This window comes from Haliaeetus leucocephalus, unplaced genomic scaffold, assembly GCF_000737465.1.
Source record: "Haliaeetus leucocephalus isolate CR32 unplaced genomic scaffold, Haliaeetus_leucocephalus-4.0 Scaffold902, whole genome shotgun sequence".
NCBI classification, from domain to species: domain Eukaryota; kingdom Metazoa; phylum Chordata; class Aves; order Accipitriformes; family Accipitridae; genus Haliaeetus; species Haliaeetus leucocephalus.
The window spans coordinates 912-1222 of record NW_010973338.1 but is presented as its reverse complement, the minus strand read 5'-3'; the positions used below and the strand labels follow the sequence as shown (position 1 = coordinate 1222).

Below are 311 nucleotides of genomic sequence, written 5' to 3'. Positions count from 1 at the left end.
AAATAACTCTCAATCCAGTTCTCCATTTTGTGACTTTGGCTTACTTCTTGTACATTAAAACAGGTGAGAACCTCGTCAGTGGATAATATATTTCAGTGGAGTTACTTAGAAGGAACAACAAGCACAAGCAGAGGTCACTTTACACCAATGTAAGTAACTTACCTTCTCCATCTGAGATTGAGTGTTACCTCTTGCTCCCAGATAGACCATCGCCAGGGCTGAAATGATGCTCAGAGGGGAATAAAAGATGTTGTCGTTGGCATGGTGGACTTTCAGCTCTTTGAATGCATCAAAACAAAATTCTGCATTTG

The 311-nt window shown here is 40.5% G+C and overlaps 1 protein-coding gene across 1 annotated transcript in view; it reads right to left on the bottom strand.

Annotated features, from left to right (window-relative positions):
• LOC104841649 (ovalbumin-related protein Y-like) overlaps nt 1-306 on the bottom strand; it is a gene marked incomplete at both ends in the record, with an annotated part of 2902 nt that extends 2596 nt beyond the window's left edge. Inside the window, one exon of the mRNA XM_010583449.1 lies at nt 139-306. Within this exon, the coding sequence (XP_010581751.1) occupies nt 139-306 (168 nt within the window). The remainder of the gene's footprint in view (nt 1-138) is intronic.
• Nucleotides 307-311: the final 5 nt, after the last annotated feature.